Below are 21,554 nucleotides of genomic sequence, written 5' to 3' on the forward strand. Positions count from 1 at the left end.
CTTATTATTCCTTCTTCTATCAAAAATTATTTTTTTTCTCATATTTACATAATGGCAAACATAAAAGATGACAGAAACATTTGATTGTTTACAAAACAAGGCATCCTATTGGAGGATGAGCTGATTTTGTAATCAAGCTATCATCTGTATCACCACTATCATACATGTTGTTCCTTTGTTTTCAGCGCCATCTTGGGGTTAACCTAATTCCTACACTGTGATGAGCTTCTAGGCATATACTGCATTAAATTAAAACACAGATTCAAGTGTGAGCCAAGTCACCCTGCTTCTATTCTGCCTAATGCTGTTTAAAGAAAGAACTCTATGACTCTGTATATCAGATAATCTGTGTCCTCATCCCTTGTGACATAGTTCCTGTTCATACAAGTATGTCTTTTTCAGTTTTGGTCAGCCTCTCTGAAGCCAGGAATCGATTGAAAATACCTGCTTTTATGTTTCTGCATTGAGTTGTATGTATAACATAGTCACATCAGATAAAAGAAATCTTAACATTTACATAAGATATCTTTAGTTTGGATCCTAGGAAACACATCCAAGAATGACTAAAAGCATGATGTCAGCTATATGTTTTTATTATATGTATTTATATACACTATTACACATGTCCCTTCAAATGGGCACAGTTCAGAGAAAATTAAAAAAAAGTTTCCACCTGAGGAAACAGTATATATTTTCTATGATAATATTCACAAAATAAGTGGGGTTGTTCTACTTAAGAGTCTACAGTCCCAACATACTTAAGGATGACTATCTAGCTCAAAACAGGTGGGGATGTTGTGATGATAGTTCCTATGTGAGACACCCAGTCCATGTACCGCTCTCGAGCCCTTTCTTCAGTCCTCTTGCCCATAGTGAGGATCCCTGCCGCTTGGTTCCTGGAGCCTTGGAGGAGCTGGTGGAGTCGGCTCTGCAAGTGATGCTCGCCTTCTCTCCGTTTACCCATAGTAAGGATGCCAGCAGCGGCATCTCCTGTGAGGGGTCCCCCCAAGATCTTACTGCCAGAGCGGCACAACAACACATAGAGGCGGCAGGAGCGAGATGGTTGTCCGCAGCACTCGGACACGTTGTGAGCATCACAGGTCAGTTGAGATAGCAGCATCATCAAGATCAGCACCAGGACTTTCTGCTGAATGAAAGACGTGTTCACACCCAAATAAACTAATACAGTTGCCATATATGCATGTAGTTCTGGCAGACTTAAAAGAAAGAAAAAGTGACAATTATTCTGCATATTGAAACCCTAAAATATCACCAGGGATACAGCTTAGCAATTTGCCTCTACAAACATCACGTATACTGTTAGAGACCACTGATCTAAGCTTTGCAACACTTATCGTGAGATGATGAAACAAAGAAAGAATATTCAATAAAATGACCTAGGTAACATGTCACGTCTACAGAAAGTGTTTAAAGTTTTTAAAATAACCCAATTATGGCCCATATTGATTCCATGAACAAAGAAATCCAGCTTTCTATAAATGCAACCCAAGTCGTATGGTTTGACCATTTGAATGAGATACTTAGGATCATAGCGACATGCTAAAACAATGTCAGGTGCTAAACATTCAGCTGTTGGCAGGGCCAAAAAGCATATAAACGAAGAAACGTATTGATATAGAAGTACAGTAGAAACAGATGGAAACATACACACCTACGAGTAAATAAGAACTATCACTATTATTATTTGTTAAACAAATTGTTGAATTTCAAATACAGGTAACCTTACCCTGTTAGATGTGTTCATCCCAGCAGATTTCTGGAAGTTGGCGGGGAACCACATCATCTTTTGGCTTGTGGGAAGGGACGTTATCTGATCTCCCCAGGGGAAGAGCAAGTGTCCTTTATATTGTTCTGTGTTGACCACACACACACACATACCCTCTGTGGACGTCATTCAGGACAACCACAAACATGACACAAAACCCACTAATTCTCTTGCTTCTGCTCCTTGTTGGTTTGAGAGTTTGTTTGCTAACATTAATTAGTGTTATGTGTCAGATCATCTCCAAGGCACTTGTTTGGCCCCTTTGGTGCACTACAGGTATGTCTTTGTGGCTGCACGCCAAAGGTTTATTAACACATACCATCAAAATGAGTAGTGAGGCACAGAAGTCAATTAGCTACTGCGTCCAGTCAGATCTCAAAATATCATAAAATACGGAGCAAAGTCCTGATGGCCTTTCTCAGTTCCACAGACAACCTAATTCAAAGGTCATACTAATCAGGTTTTACGGGCTTAATTCTCTCATTCAAATGGATCAGTTTGGTCCATTTTCTTGCTTTCATTTAAAACAGACCTGTCAATATTAAGTGATATTGTTTTAAGTGAAAGGGGAGAGGCCCTTACTGGTTTCCTGTGGGAGGCCAACAACCCCTAGTCTCACATGACCATGCAAGATAACAAAAACGACTTAAAAGCAATTATTGACAATCAGGATGTTGTTTCTATCTTTGCATCAGGCCATTTACTTAACATCTGTTGCCATCCTGTGGACAACAGGAAACGGCTTTAAGTAGACAAACTAATTCATGATAAAATAAAAGGCCTGCATCGTGTTTATTGATTAGTTTAGATCAAGAGAATGAACAGTGCATCACAAGCAATCAATGAAGCTTTCCAAAAGCTTTATTGATTAAGTTATATTCACTGTGAAATCTGCTTTCAAAATGCTCTAAAGAGATTGTAAGGTCTGTTTGAATGCAATCGAAAAAGTTACTTGACTCAGTCATTCTCATTCTCAGTTAAAACAGGCTCTAACCTGGTATTCCTCGTTCCAGGCCTAGATGCACTGTTCGTCTTGATCTGTACCAACAGCTCAAATTCAAGTCAAATTAGCAAGAACAGCCATATTTGACACATTCATTACATATGCATGTATCCCCATTTCAAAGGCATTAAAAAGCAATGGCTGAAAGGAGACAGGATAAACAACGAAGCAAGTTTTAATGGGCCATTTAAAAGAGCTCTTACAGAATCCACTCTCACTTTGCAGTGAAACACGTCAGGTTATTGTTTGACCCTCGTGTTGTGGCTCTAACCCATAATACCTCATTCCAGTCCCACATGCACTGGTTGTCCTGATCTGCACCACAGAACAACAGGTGTCAAATCACTGTATGTGGACGTAATGTTAAAAAAGAATCAAATATCAATAAAACTAACAACAATTATTATAATATCATCAATAATATCTGTGTCTGCAAGAATTCTTATAGCAATATATGTTCCCTTCATACATTTTACATACAGTTTACATCTATATTTATTTTGTGTTTTTATTGACAGCAGTATGATGTCCCTGTTGACCTTTGACCTATAACAGACAGGGTCAGATATTCCAGTTGTGAATGGCAGGTGAGCTCTGCCACATAAAGATGTGGGCTAGCTCCACCCTGGGGACCAAAACACCAACTCACATAACGTCACACACACACAGCCCCTGGGGAGGAGACAAGGAGACCCTGTGAGGAGACTCCAGAAACGCTCCATAACTTAAATCCTAACAAATGGACACTGGTGACGTGTTGGGCATGACGGAGGTCGACACAAGCAATGAATGCAAATGGATAATCGGTGTGACTGCACACGTCAAAAGCTGCAGTTTATTTTTTTTCTGTTTTAGCTCTACAGCCCTCAGTTTGTGCTGAAATGGTCACCTGTGACTCCTACTAAGCTCAGCCTACACAAGCTGTTGTACTTCATGCAGGTAAAAAGAAAATGGCATCCTCTACAACAAAACACGTGAGGGATTGTATTCTGCTTTATGTCTAAGATGTAGGAGGAAGCGCGTGACCGTGAAGAAACAAAAGCTCAGACGTGCCAAGGAGTCTTTAGAAATGAAAAGGCAAATTTGTGGCATTAAATGCCAAGGTGAGGTAACGCCTGTACCCACAGAGCTAGAGTACATAATAAAGGGCCACGTACTGTGACTGGCACTGCCCAGAGAGAGACAGGGATCTTTGACTTATTGATCCAACTACAGTACTGAGCACATTCGTGTACAGAAACACCAGCTGTTACTCTTTGTTTTTCAGAGAAAAAAAACAGAAGAGACCGAAAAATTTGTCAGATGGAAAAAAAAAAAAACACTGTCTTTGAGTTTTCCATCCTGTTTAGAAATGTGTGATTGTGCGGCCTCTCTTTCTTTTCTCCGTAAAACCTCTTGTGAAACCAAACCTCCTCTCAGACTTGTGTCTCACTTCTAACACGGCGAGTCTTCCTTACCATCATCTCTTTCACTCTGTCTATTATTTCCTCTGTCTCCCTTCCATTACCGGCCTCCTGCTTTGCCTCTACACCTTTCTGATTCTGCATCTCTACCTCATGCTCTCTGTCTCTCTTTGGATAGGATTCTCTGTGGGCACAGGCTGCAGGTCAGCAGGATCCCAGAGGATCATCACTGACCAGCTCTTTCTCAGGGATGACGTCGAGAGTTCCTGCTGCCCTGTGCTGCTGGCTCTGGAACTGAAACTGATGCTGGGGTAGGGGTGGGGGTTGAGGATAGGCTGGTGGTTTTGGAACAGCTTGAACCAGAGGGAGAGCTGGTATATGGGGGTGTGGCTGGGGAAGCGTATGGAGAAATGACTGAGGTGCGATCTGGGATTGGGGCTGAGTTTGGGACTGGTGAAGTGGTGGATGTTGGAGGTGGGGCTTGGCTTGAGGCTGCTGCTGCATCTGGACCTGGTAGTGGGGATAGTGCTGTAGCTGCGGGGAAGCTGCTCCATTTTTACTGAGCCCACAGGACTGAGCTGCACAGTGAATCTGACGCAGTGTGTCCAGTGCCTCGCTCTTCGCATGCTTCAACAGATCTGCCTGGCCCTGAGAATCAGAAAAGACAGAAAGAAAAGGAGAAAGAATGAGAGACAGCTTTGTCAACAACTCCTAACCATATCAGATTTTAGGGCATCAAAAACAGGAACAATCTTTGATATCCATTTCCTGAGGACTGTTTTCGAAATATCAACATCTATGCCTATGCTACCTTTGTGTCCTGGTATCAAAGATAATTTAGTCTCAAAAGGACTTTTAAAGGGTTACATAAAGATTAAATAAAATAACATGAAGGAAAACTGCTATAGGAACAATTACCCTTAGTGCATTGACCAACTGGATGCAAAAGGGGGCAGTATAGAGCTTTATATAAAGGCCTTTGGTTGCTTGCCAGTCCTTTCGTACTGTTCCTCTCAGTTGGCAAATAGTGCTGTCATATGGTGATAATATTACACTACATTTCTGTTCTTTATTTGGGAGCACCCCGAGATGAATCCCTGCCATATGTGGCGGAAGAGGTCAGGACAGGCATCCTGTTTTACAGCAGTGTCAAGTCAATCTGGGCCGCTGCCATGGCTGTCTGTGTCCTGAAGTTAGCTGTCTCTGCCACGTGCAAAGTCTTTTCCACAGATATTCCTGAGTGAGTGGTGCCTAAATTGTCAGAATTGGCCCCCAAAAAATCTGATCAAGTAAAAAAAAACTCTCTAATTTAAACGTACAGAACTGTCACCTGTCAGACTTTTCAGTCTGTACCAGTACCCCCACTCCAAAACTTTCTTTATACTATTATTCCTGCAACATCTGTTCACATGCAAGTTGAAAGCAGTTGCCGTCTCTTCTGTGAATCTGCATATTTTCCCTCTCTCCCACAGAACTTCAATCTGGACTGCACTTGACCTGCTGTGACAGCTCGATGAGCTAACATTCCTGTGAAGAGGCACAAACTGAGCTGTTTTTCACCAGACTGAAGTGTAAATGGTGAAAGGGATCAAGTTCTCAGAGCCACAGGGTAGGCGCAGCAGTCTGACATTTTAGAGAATGACTAAAGGTGCTGTACTTCACACAACACCTCACATTCGGCTCCCAGATGATGTTAAAATATGGGGTAAAAGGCCACTTTTACCTGAATCACTTCAGCATGCAAACCATGAGCATGAATAAGTCATATTTTTGAGAAAAAAAAAAAAAAGTAAATTATGTAAGTCATGACTCACCAGGCATAAAGTAAGACAGTAAGAAGCTTGCCCTGTGCTGCCACAACAAAAATCAAAACAGTGCTTGTATTTGGGTGTATTTACCCCTCCAAAGCTATCTATGAGAAATGGGCTATGTGACAAAGAAACATAAGCAACACAGAGCATTTCAACATGAAATGTACTTTGTGTTGTGGATTCCACGGATGCTCAGCTGAGCCAATAAATATTGTCCTTGAAGCATCCACAAAAAAAAAAAAAAAAAAAAAAAAAAAGTTTTTGAGTCAATGATTCCTTTTTTTTTATTTCCTTAAAATGCTCCACAATATACTTGACATTTTCTTCAAGGTCTCTGTTTCTGTTCCTCTGTGTTTCTCCTGACAAAGGTATAATGAGTGACATGTTGAGAATGCTGGAAAAAAATGGCCAAATGCCCTCATTCATCATGACAGCTCTGATCGGACTATAACTGTCAAAGTAAGGGTGGACTGGGAATGTGGGACACTGAGAGGGAAAGACAAAGAGAAGACATGACTTTCTCTCACTTCCTGTCAGCTCCCCATCATCTATTGTACCAGCAAGTGCTTCCCAGCCTGCTGAGAATCTGGAGAGGTTGACAGGTAAAATAACTGTACATGGCTGCCAGCCTTGGCAAACGGACACCAGGGTCTAACCAAATGTTCAGCATGAAACAAACGATGGAAAAACAGGAGGAGCAAGAGCAGCACGGAACATGCCAGAATGCCTTCATGTTCAGAGTGTAAATCACAGAAAAAAGTTAAAAGAGTTGAAAAGCAAGAAAAAGGGGAAAATATGTTTGGAGAGGCAGGGGTGGGAGGAACTAGATGGGTCTAGGAGTGATGGACGCAAAGGGAGGGTGGGTGGATAGGGATTAGGTCTTGGGGTACAGTACTTAAACATAGGAATTTAATCATTTTAGAGAGCGTGAAAAAATCTTAATAAATTAAAATTTTACTTTTGTACACACTGCTACTTGATTAACCTCTTAAAGTAGGATGCCCTTGTACCCATTTGTCAGCTTTTCCTATCTTGCCTCAGTAAATCACAGTCCTTTTATAAACATGGACACGTGGTGTCAGTGAAAACAGCAGAACCTAGTGATTACACAAATACCACATGTGTCCATTGAAGGACTGAGATGTAACGAGGCATGACATGGAGAGTGGGTGAACGAGGGCAAGGGCACCCTAGCAGAGTTTAGGAATTTAATGCAAGGAGAACAGGAGTACAAATACTTCGACATTGATCTACTAGTACTATAGCCAGTTTCACTAGTGCTGCATCAATGAACTGATTAATCAGTAATAGTAATTGTAATCAAGTACGCATGTCATGAATTTCTAAATCAAAAATAAGAGATATTCACATTTACAGCTCCTGAGCTTTAAACATTTGGTACTTTTATTATTTGCTGTTTTATATCATTGTACAAAACATTTATTAGGAAAAAAATAATAATTTTCAGTGCTTTTAGGTGTTTTCTAGCTGATATGCGAGCATGAATGGGCCAACGAGAATCAAGAAATCGAACATCTACCTAACCTGACACTCCAGCAAAAAGCTCAGCCAAGGCAGCTTCTTCACTCAATACTAAATGATTTGAGGGTGATAAGATGAGATAAAAATATCCTGGCTCCTCTGTCCTTACTTAGCAAAACAGGCCCACTGTGCAGAGCAGAGTCTGAGCAGCATGAGGTGTTTTATCAGTGCTGGTACTACAACCAGTGTTCACAGGGGCAATGCAATGCAAGGCAATGCAACAGGATGAGGGCATTAAGCAACCTTATCTCCTATGTCACAGGGCAGTCAGTGACAAGAATGGATTTTGCTAAGCATTATCTTTAAGGTATGTCCAAAGGGCCCAGTGCCTCTTTATGAGGAAGAATATGACAACATGTCTGCATCTGCAAGTGTGAACAATCCCATCAGGTCTCATGAAGATCGTTATATGAGCAACTAAATACAACAGTACTTAGAATCATCAGTAAGCAATTAAGAGATTTAGGGATTAGAGTTGAAGCAAATACAATTAGGCCAGAGAGCTTTCTTAAGACACCATGTAGTTTAGTTTCAACAACAGGGTCTGGGATTACTTACAACAGCTTGTTATAGACTCCAAAATAATCTTAGGCGTTGAGCTCAAGCAAAGGTATTAGTCAGTGCTGTATGGGGGTCTTGAAATGTGTAGTTTAGTTATCTCACCTTGAGCACAGTGATGTTCCAAGCGTAACTCTCCATGGCCTTCTGAAGTTTGCGGCCTTTTAGACCCTCCTTAGCTCCAATGCGATGCAGGTCCTCATGGAAGTCCAGACCTGTGCACAGATGCACACAACATGTAGAACATGAACAAAATGCACAACATTAAGCAGTATTAAACAAGTATGACTATGTTGACACATGAAGACAATCTCCCTACTTAGACCTTAAACAATTAAGGAATTTGTCTGGTCTCATTAAGAGCCGCTGCACTTGCTTGAAGTCAAATAGAAGTTAAACCGGTCATGCTTCCACGGATTTTATAAAAAACTGATATGCAGAAACATATAAACAGTTAACTGTAGATAATCATACATAAATACCTAATTGTGCTTCAATAAACTACACAATTCTTAGAAAGCAAAATGATTTTGCATTTCCAAACTTTTAAAATCTCTAAAAGTTTCTTGATCTGTACATAGATTAAATACTAGGACCTCAACCTTTCATTAATTGTAAGTGAAATCTGTTGACAGGTATCTAACCTATCATAGTAACTATTAAATAGACAAACAGAAACACACACATAACCCCTTTAATGAATCTAGTGAATTGCTCATATTTTCACTTTTTCCATTGCACACACAAAACCTGCAGAGAAAAAGAACTCCAGCTCACTGTATAATGTGCTGCATTTCTACTGAGGCTGTACAGTGCAGGCTAATTAGTCTATCAGTGGGCTTGGCTTCATTTAGCCCAAGCAGACCATTACTAATCCTCAGAGCTTTAAGAACAAACTCCTCCTAAGGCTGTAAGTCTCTACCTGCAGGTCAGTCTGTCCCTGACAGCTGGCCTTATGCCACTCCAGCTTTGATTCGCTGCAAAGACACTGCAGAAAAACGGTATAAGCCTATCATCACAAGTCATTCATTCTTTAATCCTCTGCTCCTTTCAGTAGCTAGTAACCAGATACTGCGCTTCAGTTGTTGTCAAGCGATGTCTTGAATTCAATTGATTTTTGTTAGGGAGCAGGATAATTACCTCGGCCCAGTGGAAGTCTGCCATCCTTGTTTTTTGTCTTGTCATCCTAAATGACACTTTCCAAGTGTAGCTATAACATGCATACAACCAAGATATGTTACGTTTACCAGAAACACAAAATTTCATGGTTTAATATGTAATGTCAAGCTTAGAATTTGTGCTGTAAGAGTATGTCATAGTGTGTATCAAATCTGTTGCATTTACGCTACACAAACTTCACTATGTGTGCACATGTAGGCACATATATACAGGCCTCATCCAAGTCAGAGCACCAGGACAACATTAGTATGGATAACAAAGTTTAAAACAAAGTACTTTGTTTTCTTTACTTCACCAAAATAAAATACCAGAGTACAAGATACATATCACATTACTCCATTATCATGACTCAATACACCAGGCAAATGTAATTCCAGGAACTTGAATAAATAATCAGAAGCACACTCAAAACAGCTCAAGAGATCAAGAGTTAGATACAGAAAAGAGCATTCTTGGCCTTCAGTGCACATCAGACACATCAGACCTTGCAAAAGAATCCCAGGACGCCATTCTTTGTTAACTTCTGCATGATGATGTAGAACCACTGCAGAATATCGGTTTCTGAGCCTGGAAGTTGTGCTAATAGGGTTTGGGGCTGATTTGATCTTGTAATCTGGTGTAGTTAATGGGCTGCTGCTGGTACAGAGCTGAGCCAAGGCAGTTTACGACTGCAGGACTTGGGGAGTGAGGGAGGCAAGGAGCTGAGTAAGAGATGAAATTAGCTTGTTGCAAAACAGCCTCTTTGAGTATTTAATTTCCCAATTATTTAGCATTTTCTTACCCCAACATTTACACGTTGTTGTTCCTTACTGTCACTCTGGGGGACCAAATGTGTCTTCAGAGTAGACAGACACACACACACACACACCGACACACACACACACCTCAGTAAAGGTTTACAGCCTCTGCATAGAACAGAGAGGGTTTCTGCCTTTGTAATGAGTACTGCAGCATCCCCTCTTATGCTCCAAATACACATGCACAGAAAAAGAGCTGGGCCAAGAGAGAGAGAGAGAGAGAGAGAGAGAAAGGTAAGTAAATAATAAAAATCAAACAGAATCTCCAATATGTTTGGAAGGAGACAGGCAATAACCACAGCCAGGCATGCAAGGAGGCAGCAGCTCCCAATCCCATACAATGGACATGCACCTGTTTCTTGGGCTGCCTTAACATGGCTGGATGCAGGGCTCTTTCCTGAATGCCTCACATTTTAAATACTGAAAACACAGAGATGCTGAGAGATGCACAGAAGCACAGAGATGCTGTATAAATGACTTAATTAAGTCCTGGCTCCTCTCTAAGGTACTGTAACCAGTTTACTACAAGCGTCTGAACTCAAATAGAGTTTCTCACTTCATCTGTAAAGCTTTTTGTAGGAGCGATTTCCAATTCTGTGCATATGTTTGTGTTAATTTGTGTTGATGAGGCCAACCATCCTTCTTTTGAGATAATTGTCAGAGATACAGTTAAGAGGTCAGTGTTATCCAGTTGAGACGTGTTGCTGCTTTGTGTGAGAAGTTTCCAATTAAACATGCTTAATCCCCAGCTTTTGTTTATGCCAAATTTTGTAATTTGTACACTGTCTCTCAGTATTTTTTTAAGAGGAAAAGGTTCTCACTGCACTGTCTATTATCAAAGGTACAGTAAATGTGTATCTGCTACTGTAGTAAAATCTAAAAATAAACAAATATTTTGTAGCTACAACTCAGTTTTTTATCATTTGGTGCATCTTCCAGCCTGGAGGGGGCTGTAAGTATTTGAATGCTGATATTAAAAAAAAAATCAAAATTTTATGACTTAAAATAATGAAACATTTTTTTTCTGGCCTGTTTACTATCAGATTCACATTTAGCTAATCATGGAAACAAAAGACCAGAGATATACTGAATTTTGGTCAGAGGGCATGAAGAACAACACACTCTACTAATAGAAACTAGTGCAGTGCGGTTAAGTTAAACATGGAGTAAGAGCTGAGCACTCCATCCACAAATATATTAGATATGCATGAAGGCACATACGCCAGTACACAGATACAAACACACAGTGGTAGCATCTGGAGGTGCCACACTGTGCATCCCAGCTGTCTATCTGGTCCCACCATTAGTGGTGTGTGCGATGGTGAGCCATCAATAGTGCCCAGGGGGGATCATCCAGCACCTCTCCATCTTTATCAACACGTCAGCTTCACTGCCCAAATTAAACTGATTAGCTGCAATAATGACTAGGCATAAACTGAACACAGGAAGGAAAGAGGAAATAGAGGAGGGGACGTTGGGAAGTAAGAATCATAGCAGCAAAAGACTGTTCTGGATTACTCTTTCTATTCTTCTATTGCGCAGATGTGATAATTCTGCCAGTGTGACAGCCATTCACATTTACAATAAAAGTCAAGTTAGTAGGGATGAGATAGTTCAGGTCCTTAGTTTAGGTTAGCTCAGCAAGTGCATCACTGTGATTCTGGTTTTGTCAAAGCAGCTGATGAGCAGAGCACATTTTTAACGAATAGAGCAAAAGTGTCAGGTCCAATCAAAGATCTAAAATTAAGCTTAAATGCAGTGCACAAGCACACACAGACACACACACAAACGCACACACATTTCACCCCATCCCATGTGCTCTCTGTGATGCTGACAACCCATCCTCTAATAGCACCTTTTTCCACTTCTCACACAGCCATTACACCAAAATTATACCTTTGGCTTTCATATCGATCATAGGGACAAAACCTTCAATTCAATTCAAATCCACAGTCGCTCTACATATCCCTTCACTCCCTGATCCTCAGTCTGTATTCAGGCTGTTGCTGCTGTTATCAGTTTGTGCATAATCATATTGCTTATGAGATGGCTTCTGAAGGGTGCATTCAGGGCTTGACAGTCTATCAAAAGAGGTAAATTCATGCCTTCCAAGCTATCAGAAAGATGTAGCATTTTTTATGGGAGAGCCATAAGTTCAACCAAATGTCTTTTGTGGTTTTTCTGTTCTCCAGACAATAAGAAATGGTTATAATGAGCTGAGATACAGACTAAACAACACAAAGATCACAGCAAAATAGGAGAAAGCCCATTTAGGGAGCATGGGTTGTACTATAGAATTGCATAGAGAGCCAAGTGAATCTCTGTGTATTAGAGCCACTGACTTTGTAAAATTAGATTTAAAATGGCTGTCATCAACATTTTCAACATTTATCATTTGTCACATCATTATGCATCATTATGATCAGCATCATTATGTCAAGTCAAAGCATATTTTAGAGCCAGTTCACAATGAACAGTGCATATTCTCAAATATCTTAAAAATAACATAATAAAAACAATTAATTGATCTAACTTTAAAGCAACAACATTGTCACCTACTGTAGATGTATTGAATTTTCCATTTGCACTAAACAATACAATGAAAACTACACTTAAAAATAAACAGACCATTATGTAAGACCTTTACATACAGACAAGAATGCCTGATGAGGCAGGAAGCAGATGGAGAGGACAGAGCGCATGCTGAGCAGAGGAGCAGGACAGAGGCTGCCTGCATTAATATTGGGAAGTAATTAGTTTAATAACGCAAGGGGGAGATTATTTTAGCATATCTAAAACTGTTGACTTGTGGAAGCACTATCAAGCAATATCTTTTCCCCATCAAAAAATTTTACTATCTTGTAATGTGCCTAATTGCCTTTCAAGCATTTCAGCACAGATACAAATTTATATTTGCTTCTGTTTTTATAAATGGACAGTTTTAAAACTTTGTGCTAGGTGTAAATAGAGCTGTTATATATTAGTAACCAAAAATTGCATTAGGTTTTTAAACTATGTGCATAAACCCTAATATGTGATAAATGTGATGAAATAGTGTTGTTAGACTCACTTTCAAGCATTATATTAAATGTTATATAGATTAAATTTAATTGAAATTTTCTAAAACTGTTACTTCCAAATTTTGATGTGGGGCAACATGTCAAGGCTCTTACACAAAAAGTTAAGCACTGATAACTGGACTCTGGGGCATTTGGTTCTTTGGAAACCTGCTGTAACACTGAAGCTGCTATTTGAACAGTATGTTTTCTCTTTCTCTTTTGTTTCCTCACTTACTGTTGTCAAAACTAAAACAAATATCTGGAAGCATGAATGACCAGACATGGAAGTTACAGTATGTATTGTATATTTGAGAATGGCAGCGGTTTGGACTAAGGCCTCTGTGGTAGCGCTGGGGGCAGGAGAGTGGGAGTGGATGACTGACAAAGTACTCTGTTTGCCTCAAGGCTGTCGCTCCAGCCCTCTGCCTCATCACATCATTATTACATAATGGTACACTTATGTGAATATCTGTTAACAACAAATATCAATGTTTTCGCTTTAAATGGATTTGATTGAATTCAACCATTGAGATTTTGTAACACTTTTGAAATAATTGAATTCCATTAAACAAGCATGCTTCACAAAAGAAGGCAGATTTTCTTGTGTAGCTCCTGAAGTTCTAAGGTTTTTCACCTCAGTGTATCCTGTATTGAGCTACTGACACTGCTGTGAGTGTGGATGTGTGGGGTTTAAGCTCTGCTTAACTCTGCAGTCATCACCTTTGAAGATTCTTTCAGCTCTGTGCTGGGGAAGCTCAGATCCAAGGGACAGCTCTGTGATTGATGCCCCAGCATTCAGCCCATATCCCTGGGTAATTGCATGACATGAATATCAGCTTGGCTGTGGTAAGGGGAATGAAGCATATGCCTGGATCTGTGTGATACCAGGGAATAAAGCTGGGCATAGTGGGTTTAAATTGACTATCCATGTTTACATTAGCTATTATAAACTCTAGATTATAATAGGCCTAAATCTGCAGGTTTCACATTTGTTTGAGGTGTGCCTTTGGTTGTCTTTGGCTTAAGAAGGACTCATAGAAATGCAAAACAAAGTATTCAAACGATCTGCTCCTTTTTGAGGAGCTCTTCAGTGGAGGCACTGCTGTGTGGTAGAAAAATGAGGAATAATTAGCGCTAAATGTAAAAGAGGCTGTGGAAGAAAAGCCACAAGTTTTCTCGATTTTCTTGATAATCTTACTATGGTCAATTTCATACACCCCCTTACAGACCAAATCTTTTACACCAAGCACTTCTTTTTTAAATTCTCTACTGATGTAATGCTTTTTTAAATTCCATCCCATCCTTTCAGGCTATTTTGCCGTCACTCCTCCTCTCACTACACACTCTGTCAAAGCATTTCATTTCTCTCCCCCTCTCAAAGTATGTTTATGCTCTCTGTCCTCTTTCTCCTGCAGCCCTTTGTCTTTGTGGCTGGCTGATTGTTATCACCTGCCCACTGACATGATAACTACTTGGTGCTGACTCACTGATGATGGCCTGTTCTATTGACAGAAGCCACTGTTGTTGCTGTTGATGGAGATGCTGTAGGAGTATATACACTATGCTCATTCTAATGGGCAGGAGGACATGGTACGTAATATCCTTAAAAGGCTGCAGATGCAGATTCTTAACAGCACATGATTGATGCGGGTGTTAAAACAGAAGAGATGAAAATATTAATCTCCTCAAATGAATTTTAGTACCTGCCCGTTGTGCTTGTGTGAGCTTGGAGTAGACCACGTCAGCTGACTCAATCAGCGTTTTGCTGGTTTGGATCATCTGGAAAACAAAGAGGACATGAAGTTGGTTTGCATCATATCTCAGTGTCATACTGTGATGTCAAGAAAAGCCTTGGGCACAGGCTAAACACAAGGCCCTCTTGTTACAGCACATGGATAAGAGGCAAAGAAAAATATCATATAAATGAATGAGGGGTATCTTTCTTGCCACCTAACAGATTTGATCCATTTAGTTGCCAGAGCTCATTTTATAGTGTTTGAGCTTTGGAAACGTCTTTATCTGGTTACTTTCATTTGTCCAAGATCATAGTGAGCATTTAAACAAAATACAATTGTTCATATTTAATTTACCTTGTAAGTACAATAGAAAGGTAGAAAAAAATCCTGATAAATGCAATTAAATCCCACCGTTGGTACCACAAGGAAAACAAAAAATGGGAGAGATGCAACTTCCTATTTTCCCCTCTACTATACTACCATCCCCGTACAGTTTGAGCCCTAAACATCTTGCCACAAGCTGAAGAGGAGCAGCTGGACCAGCCCTGCAGTGCTGAGGAGGAAGCTAATGAAGTTTCACACTCCTGTTAGCAGGGAAACAGGAAGTGGACTGTCACATAGTGTGTATGTGTGTGTGTGTGTGTGTGTGTGTGTGTGAGCATGACATTTCTTGTTTTTCTCTATTTTCTTATGAGAACTGCTTGTGGTACAGAAAGTTGTGTAAAGTGAGCTCATTTTGGACAGTCCCTTCATCATGGGATGTTTTAAACCTGAAGTAAAATCAACAATATGCAGAACAACTGATGTGTCACGCATGAGGTATGACAAACCCACATTTCCATGAATTTTTTTCACTAACCCCCAGATAACGGATACTGAAGAGATGAATGTGTAGGTGAGAGTCTCAGCAGTAGCGAAAGTACAACTTGTCTAGAGACTGCACTGCATTCTGCTCTTGAAAGCAGCACATCAACCTCTACTGTAGAGGAGTTCTTCTTGTGTGACTGTTAAGTGTTGGTGCACAGAATAATGAGCCTAAAAGACATCTAAGCTCTGAATCTAAGCTGACATTAGCTGTTGGAGAAGACAAGTGACTATTTTCTATTCCAATTATACAGACACAGCCCACTGCATTGTCCACATTTTCAAATTATCCATGAAAATATTCAAAATTCACTGACAGAATTAACACAGGAATGTAATGTACATAAACAATGACTGTTTATATTTTGAAGCCTTTTGGGCCAGTTTCTCTTTAATAGTTAGGAGATGACTGTAGTCAATAAAAATCAATAAAAGATTAAGAAGAGTGAGATTAACATGTGTTCAGATACAGTTATACAGGTATGTGTGAACAGAAGCTTGACTGGAAAGAGACCTCCAATGTACCAAAGCTTTGATCAGCTCAGGGTTATCACAGAGGCCTGTTGTAGTTAACATGGGGATAACTGAAGACATGTGCTGCACATTGATATTCTGCATTAAATGGCCTGGTGCTGTCAACCATACTTTCATGAGACACACACAGGATCCTTTGTTCTTGGTCGTAGAATGTGCCAGCTAGTCAAATCTTTCGAGAAGGAATCACAAACAGCTGACCAGGCCCTGCTTTTCAGCATGTCCCCAGAAAGATTTTTGTGGACTGGAGCGTGAGAGTCGCTCTGACAGTGCCAGCAAGCCCTCTGCTTGGTGCAAAGCCTCATAAAATACAAAGCAGATTCTATTTGGAGCTTCTCACTGCGTCTCTCCTGATGTCAGTGCACTCCTGTTAGTGTCAGGAGTAGAAGCCCCATTGACCTGAGCAGTATGGACACAACAACCTTGTTCCTCACTCATGACCCACTTCACCAGCTCGCACCAAGCCTCACTGGGGGAGAAGGAGGAGGCTATAAATAGGGAATAATTACAGACATAGTCCACCAACCCTCTTTTGAGCCCTGCCAACGTCAAGTGGTGAAAAAGGGGACGCGATGGAGAAGGACATATGAAATTGTACAATGAACAGATAGTTTTAGCCACATTTACAAGCCCTGAAAATCATGAGTAAATGTGTGAAACAAATATTCAGCAAACTAGCATTAAAGGAAGAACAAGCCACATGTCTACTTTAAATTGAGATCAATATTAATGAAAAATAAAGGACTTTCATATATGGTAAACAAAACAAAACAAAACAACACATTTCTATGTATGAGCTTCTTCTGTTTGCCTCACAGTATCACATGCCGGTACCTTCCCGTGTGTTATTTACCATGTCATAGGCGTTGAACACTTTGCGTAGAACCTCAGGCACAGGGCCTTGAGCCTCCATGGTAGGGTAGGTCTCGCTCAGGTCCACTGTTACCCTAAGTGACCGCTCACTGTTTATCAGCCAGGTAGACACTGTCAGGATACATTGCTTCATGTTGGCTGCAGGAGTAAGGCCGCACAGCTCTTTGAAGGACACCATGGCATTCTGGGAAGAAATAAAGGATAGCAATTTGGATATGAAGACATAAAAAGGGCGTAAATAAAAGTGAGGGTTAAATATTCCAGTATAAATAAATACATACATGTAATTATATACATGTAAATATTTTGAATGTGGTGTTATCTTTGTCCTTCTGCTCTAAACCTGTTTAATGTCTCTGTTTCAGTAAAACCAAACAAACTAACTATCCAAATTCTGGTTTACCCAACTATGCCAAATTCCTCAGGGGTTATTGTAGGCCTTCTTGGGCAATGTGGTCCTATTGGAATGGCAAATATTACAATTTTTTTTTGGGATGGCTTTAATGAGCAGATTTAATGAGAAGGATCTTAATAATAATAATAAAAACAATAAAATGTTAAGCAAATCCCAAAACATGCTTCTCCCTGTTTCTACACAGACCACTGAACATTTTAGCTTTCTGCTGCTAAATTAAGAAATCCCTATCTCAGCCTGCCCAGTAGATTCCTCCAGTACTGATAGCAAATCTTATTCTTCATCAGGGGCAGTTGTAGCTCACTTAGTAGAGTGTGTCTGCCATCAGTCAGCTGCTTAGTGATTGAAACCTCAAGCTCCTCCTCTCCATATATGGAGGTGTCTTTGAGCAAGACACTGAATCTCAACACTGTACAAAAGCATCCAACAAATGAACGTAATGTCATCAAAGACAGGGAGGAAATCTAGCACCGTGAGCTGATTCCACTAGTTTCCAGTCAAATCTGTAAGAAGAACCTGCTCATTTGTCATCTTTATTACATTACTCTGCCTTACACCTTATATATTTACTCCAAATAAACAACTAGTTTGTCTTGCTTGGATGGGTAAACTCTGGAACCTAAACTAGCTTTGAATTTACTGTGTAGTTAGATATCTATACATCTATCATCACTATACATCTACCATCACTTCCCTATAATATCTTAAAACTGGTTAATAGTGTGATGTGACTTCTCATAAACCTCTGTACCTGGGATTACCACATGAAAAAAAAAAACACACATTAAGTTATTGGTACATTATCATTTGTTTGCATCATGTTCAACAGCACTTTGTCAGCCTAAACTCAGTATCATTTGTAGTATGCTGGCAGCCTCACTTTCAGCACTTGTCACCTTTCAAGGCGCAGCCTGTTTTCCAGCACACTGAAGCCAGAGTTTCTGCATGTTTGGGTTCAAAGGCTCTGCAGCTCCAGCAACTAGGCAAGTGCCTCTAACACTGTGGTTTTTGTGCCAGCATGGGAATTTAAGTAATCAAACCAGGCTCTGTGTTTTTCACAGAGCAGCTCATCAGTTAGCTGAGATGAACAACAGCAAGAAAAGATGTGGCCGTGCTGCACGACAGAGCAGGAGAGAAGCACAGAGAAGAGAAACGAACAGTGAAAGAGAAGCAGAGCACATAAGCCATCTGGGCTGAGGAAGAGCCGAGGCCGCAAAGAGTGAGGGAGATGATGAGAAACACTGAGAAAACACAAATCAGGTAAGAGAGCATGAAAGAGAATTAGAGATGCAGGTTAAGCCAGAATGTGAGCGGGCAAGAAAAAGAAAAACAGAAGAACAAACCACTGCTGGTACTTGTAAGTCAATCCACACACTCTACATTCTTAAGTGTGGGAATAAGTTGTCTCCCTGAGCTAGACCTCCAAGCCTGCAGAAAAATCCACCCAACCACCCGCTACCCTGGAGGATGTGCTGTCACACTGTGGGCCCTGACCTTCCTGCAGCTGAAGAGAGTGGCCAGTGGACACAGTCTGCATGCTGAGCCTCAGCCACAATTAACACCTCTTGGGCCATTGAGCACAGCCCCACAGAAACACAATATTGGAAACAGGACAGTTTTGAGGCTCTAGATTTAAAACAGTGTGTGATTGTGTGTGTGAGAACCATTAACATGTATGGCTGACTGTGTTTATGTCCTGGTGTGGTCTGAGCCGAAGTTATTAGCATTCATTATGCTTTGTATAATTCTACGCATGTGTGTATGGGGCCACATGCATAAATGTTTTTCGATAATTGTTGTGGAATAAAAGCCAAACTGTTTCCAAGCCACGGTGTTACAAAACCTAATGAGAGGCTTGTGTTTTTAATTACTCCCTTCCCCCCACGTCACTCCTCTTCCAACATTCCCCAAATGAAATCTCCACGTCCAGTTACAACACTGCTTTTGTTTCTGTTTGCCCCCCTCTTGCTTTTTTTTTCTGCTTCCATGTGTTTCTCTCTCTCCTCTCTCTGGCCCACAGTACTGAGTAATAATGTATGTGTCTATGATGGCACACACACACACACACTTTTCAGAAAATAAAAAGGAGCTCCAGTCGAATCTTGGCTTTAACTCAGAAGATGTGAAGCTTCCAGAACTGGTCGGGCTGCTGCCTTGTGGTTTTTGGCGACAGGCCCTGTAGCCTCTCTGTAGCTCTCTCCAGATCCATGATACCAAGCTCCACACAACTGACCATTACAAAGCTTTCACAACTATTCTTTTTTTTTTCCATTTAAAATTAATGAGCTTTATTCTAAAAACACAGTTAATTATCCTTTTTAAAGCCTTCCTCTCAACTTTACCGCCTTCATTTATTTCATCGGCTTTTATCTATTTATTTCAAAAAGAAAAATTTACACTTCAAACCTGAGGATAATGTGGTTGGGCTGGCGGTAGTGGCGTCAGTGTTGTTTGATCGGATTAAAAACCGCCGATTCATATTCAATTATTAATCCAACTACCAACATTTTTCAGGTAAACAAGTAAATTAGATTCTAAAGTCGTTTGTTATGAGAGATGATTCAAAGCCAAAGAACAGATTAGAGTGTTAGCTGTGATACATGGCATTCCTCTGATTATTTCTATATTTAGGAAGAGTTAGTTGATTGGTGTTTGACTAACTTCACATGAGCCATAGTTCATGTCTTAGTCATGAAATGCTTCCACGCTGACTCGAACCCAAGAAAGGATCACAGTCTTTAAATGAGCGATAAAATACTGTTTTGTCACGAGTGTTCATTAGTTGCTTGCATTCACACTTTCATCTCTGCTAATTTTCCTGAAATTACCTTTCACAAATCCCATTCAGGATTTATTTAGTAATTAGCAATTTCACCTTAGATGCACAAACATATGACTTGGGGTCTTGGGGTGGAAAATTGTGTCCTTTTTCAGAAAATGCCAGAAAATTTCCACAGCTTAAAAATGCATGACAGCATGCCACAGGATCTCTAATCACATCTCTGCTTATTTAGTTTGGTCTTGTCTTTTGTTTGCTGTGCCATTAGACCGAGGTTACTGCTTGCTAAAGATAGATGGACAGACCTTCCTATTTATGACCTGGATACATGTAAAGGAGTGTATTAAATTTTGCTGCTCAAAGAACAAACTCTAGTCTGTCTAAGCTTTGGTATTTTCTTGTACACTCAACATATAAGATTATAACATAATATAATATATATATATATTATATTATGTTATATATATATATATATATATATATATATATATATATATATATATATATATATATATAGGCAGGGGGCATATATATATATATATATATGAATGACAGCATGCCACAAGATCGCTTTTATTTGTATCTTTTTTTCACTTAATTTAATTAAACAATTGTTTCTTAGGTTGACATAACGATTCAAAGTGCACAGCAAGATCAATTTTATTGTGAAAACTGCCTGCTGCTGAAACAGCCTGACACTCTAAACTGACAACCAAACACCACATTACGTGGCATGTAAACGGCTCACGGTCTCTCCCTGTGTGGTAATTTGTGAGCAAATGAAACAAGTTTTATATCACACCCGTCAGTCATCAGACAACATCATAAACTGCACCGAGAGGCTTCTGCTACTGGTCATCACTCTAAAATACACTCTGGATACTAGTCTTCATTTGCTCATTTAGTAAAGTTTTAAAGTCGCTCACGAAATGTCTAGCAACACAGTCTTCTCCCTTGAGCAGTAACTCTCCCTCATTAATGATTAAACTATTCATAAACCTCATAATTGTACATCAATGTCACTTTATTACTGTTCTCTCAACATTAATAGAGAGTAACGACAAGCCTTTATCCACAACAGCAAGTGAAATGGGTCCACGCAGAAATGTGCATCAATTTGAACCTATTAAAGAAATACATCATTAAAAGATTTAAGTTTTTTTTTTTTTCAGGCGTTTTAACCTTTATTTTATGTCTTCTGGGTCACAGAAATAA

The 21,554-nt window shown here is 40.0% G+C and overlaps 2 protein-coding genes across 3 annotated transcripts in view; both read right to left on the bottom strand.

The window, feature by feature from the left end:
* Positions 1-361: 361 nt before the first annotated feature.
* hcrt (hypocretin (orexin) neuropeptide precursor) lies at positions 362-2,805 on the bottom strand. Its single transcript, XM_026324672.1, has 2 exons — positions 1,748-2,805; positions 362-1,144 (listed from the first exon to the last, which is right to left on the bottom strand). Exons 1-2 carry the CDS (start codon positions 1,913-1,915, stop codon positions 773-775), a joined length of 540 nt encoding a protein of 179 aa, XP_026180457.1. The 5' UTR covers positions 1,916-2,805; the 3' UTR covers positions 362-772.
* A 141-nt stretch (positions 2,806-2,946) lies between these two features.
* Positions 2,947-21,554, bottom strand: part of LOC113140712 (inactive phospholipase C-like protein 2) — a 55,531-nt gene continuing 36,923 nt past the window's right edge. For both annotated transcript variants that reach the window (XM_026324671.1, XM_026324670.1), the window contains exons 3-6: positions 17,126-17,329; positions 14,842-14,917; positions 8,209-8,318; positions 2,947-4,840 (exon numbers count right to left, since the gene is read on the bottom strand). In XM_026324671.1, coding sequence (XP_026180456.1) covers positions 4,397-4,840; positions 8,209-8,318; positions 14,842-14,917; positions 17,126-17,329 — 834 coding nt within the window. In that variant the 3' untranslated portion in view covers positions 2,947-4,396. The remainder of the gene's footprint in view (positions 4,841-8,208; positions 8,319-14,841; positions 14,918-17,125; positions 17,330-21,554) is intronic.

Source organism: Mastacembelus armatus, chromosome 8 (assembly GCF_900324485.2).
Source record: "Mastacembelus armatus chromosome 8, fMasArm1.2, whole genome shotgun sequence".
Taxonomy (NCBI): Eukaryota; Metazoa; Chordata; class Actinopteri; order Synbranchiformes; family Mastacembelidae; genus Mastacembelus; species Mastacembelus armatus.